General features: G+C 52.4%; 1 protein-coding gene across 1 annotated transcript; it reads left to right on the top strand.

The window, feature by feature from the left end:
- Window positions 1–467: 467 nt before the first annotated feature.
- LOC136787587 (olfactory receptor 14J1-like) lies at window positions 468–1,052 on the top strand. The gene has a single exon (XM_066984899.1). The coding sequence runs from the start codon at window positions 468–470 to the stop codon at window positions 1,050–1,052; it is 585 nt and encodes a 194-aa protein (XP_066841000.1).
- Window positions 1,053–1,442: the final 390 nt, after the last annotated feature.

Raw genomic sequence — 1,442 nt, 5'->3', positions numbered from 1 at the left:
CAAAGAGGGAAGCTTGGGATGAGAGTGCTCAAACAGTTGCAATAGGTTTTCCTCAGAGAAGTCTGTTCTAACTTTTTTCTGCCTTATCTTCTCCAACAGACAGCTGTGTCCAAAGTCAGGAAATGGCCAACAGCAGCTCTGTGAGCGAGTTCCTCCTGCTGGCATTCGCAGACACGTGCGAGCTGCAGCTCCTGCACTTCGGGCTCTTCCTGGGCATCTACCTGGCTGCCCTCCTGGGCAACGGCCTCATCCTCACCGCCGTAGCCTGCGACCACCGCCTCCACACCCCCATGTACTTCTTCCTCCTCAACCTCGCCCTCCTCGACCTGGGCTGCATCTCCACCACTCTGCCCAAAGCCATGGCCAATGCCCTCTGGGACACCAGGGCCATCTCCTACCAAGGATGTGCTGCACAGGTCTTTTTCTTTCTCTTCTTTATATCAGCAGAATATTTTACTCTTACTGTCATGTCCTATGACCGCTACATTGCCATCTGCAAGCCTCTGCACTATGGGAGCCTCCTGAGCAGCAGAGCTTGTGCCCAGATGGCAGCAGCTGCCTGGGGCAGTGGCTTTCTTGATGCTCTTCTGCAGACTACCAACACATTTTCCCTACCCCTCTGCCAAGGCAATGCTGTGGAGCAGTTCTTCTGTGAAATCCCCCAGATCCTCAAGCTCTCCTGCTCAGATGCGTACCTAAAGGAAGTTAGACTTCTGGTGGTTAGTGCATGTTTAGCATTTGGTTGTTTTCTTTTCACTGCGTTGTCCTATGTGCAGATCCTCAGAGCCGTGCTGAGGATGCCCTCTGAGCAGGGCCGGCACAAAGCCTTTTCCACTTGCGTCCCTCACCTGGCCGTGGTCTTGCTGTTTATCAGCCCTGCCTTATTTGCCTACCTGAAGCCCCCCTCCATCTCCTCCCCGTCCTTGGACCTGATGGTGGCAGTTCTGTACTCGGTGGTGCCTCCAGCAGTGAACCCCCTCATCTACAGTATGAGGAACCAGGAGCTGAAAGCCACACTGAAGAAACTGATTCTAGTTGTAGTATTTACTTAGGTAGGAACTGTCTTTCTCTCTTTTCTAGTTTAACTCAAGTTAATCTCAGGCAAGTTGTGACCCTTAGGTATAACATTTGTCCTGCTTTCAGTTAGGACAGAGTTGATTTTCCTCCTAGTAGCTGGTAGGGTGCTCTGTTTTGGATTAGGATGAGAAGAGCACTGATAACATGCTGATGTTTTAATTGTTGCAGAGCAGTGCTTACACCAAGCCAAGGACTTTTCAGCTTCTCGCTCTGTCCTGCCAGCGAGCAGGCTGTGGGTGCAGCAGGAACTGGGAGGGGACAGACCCAGGACAGCTGACCCAAACTGGCCAAAGGGGTATTCCATACCATCTGACGTCATGCTGAACAATTAATATGGGCGGGCTGGCCGGGGTGGGGGGGCTGGC

The sequence above is a fragment of the Anser cygnoides genome, chromosome 30 (genome assembly GCF_040182565.1).
Source record: "Anser cygnoides isolate HZ-2024a breed goose chromosome 30, Taihu_goose_T2T_genome, whole genome shotgun sequence".
Taxonomy (NCBI): Eukaryota; Metazoa; Chordata; class Aves; order Anseriformes; family Anatidae; genus Anser; species Anser cygnoides.
The sequence above is the reverse complement of the archived record's forward strand: the minus strand, read 5'-3'. Positions and strand labels throughout refer to the sequence as shown.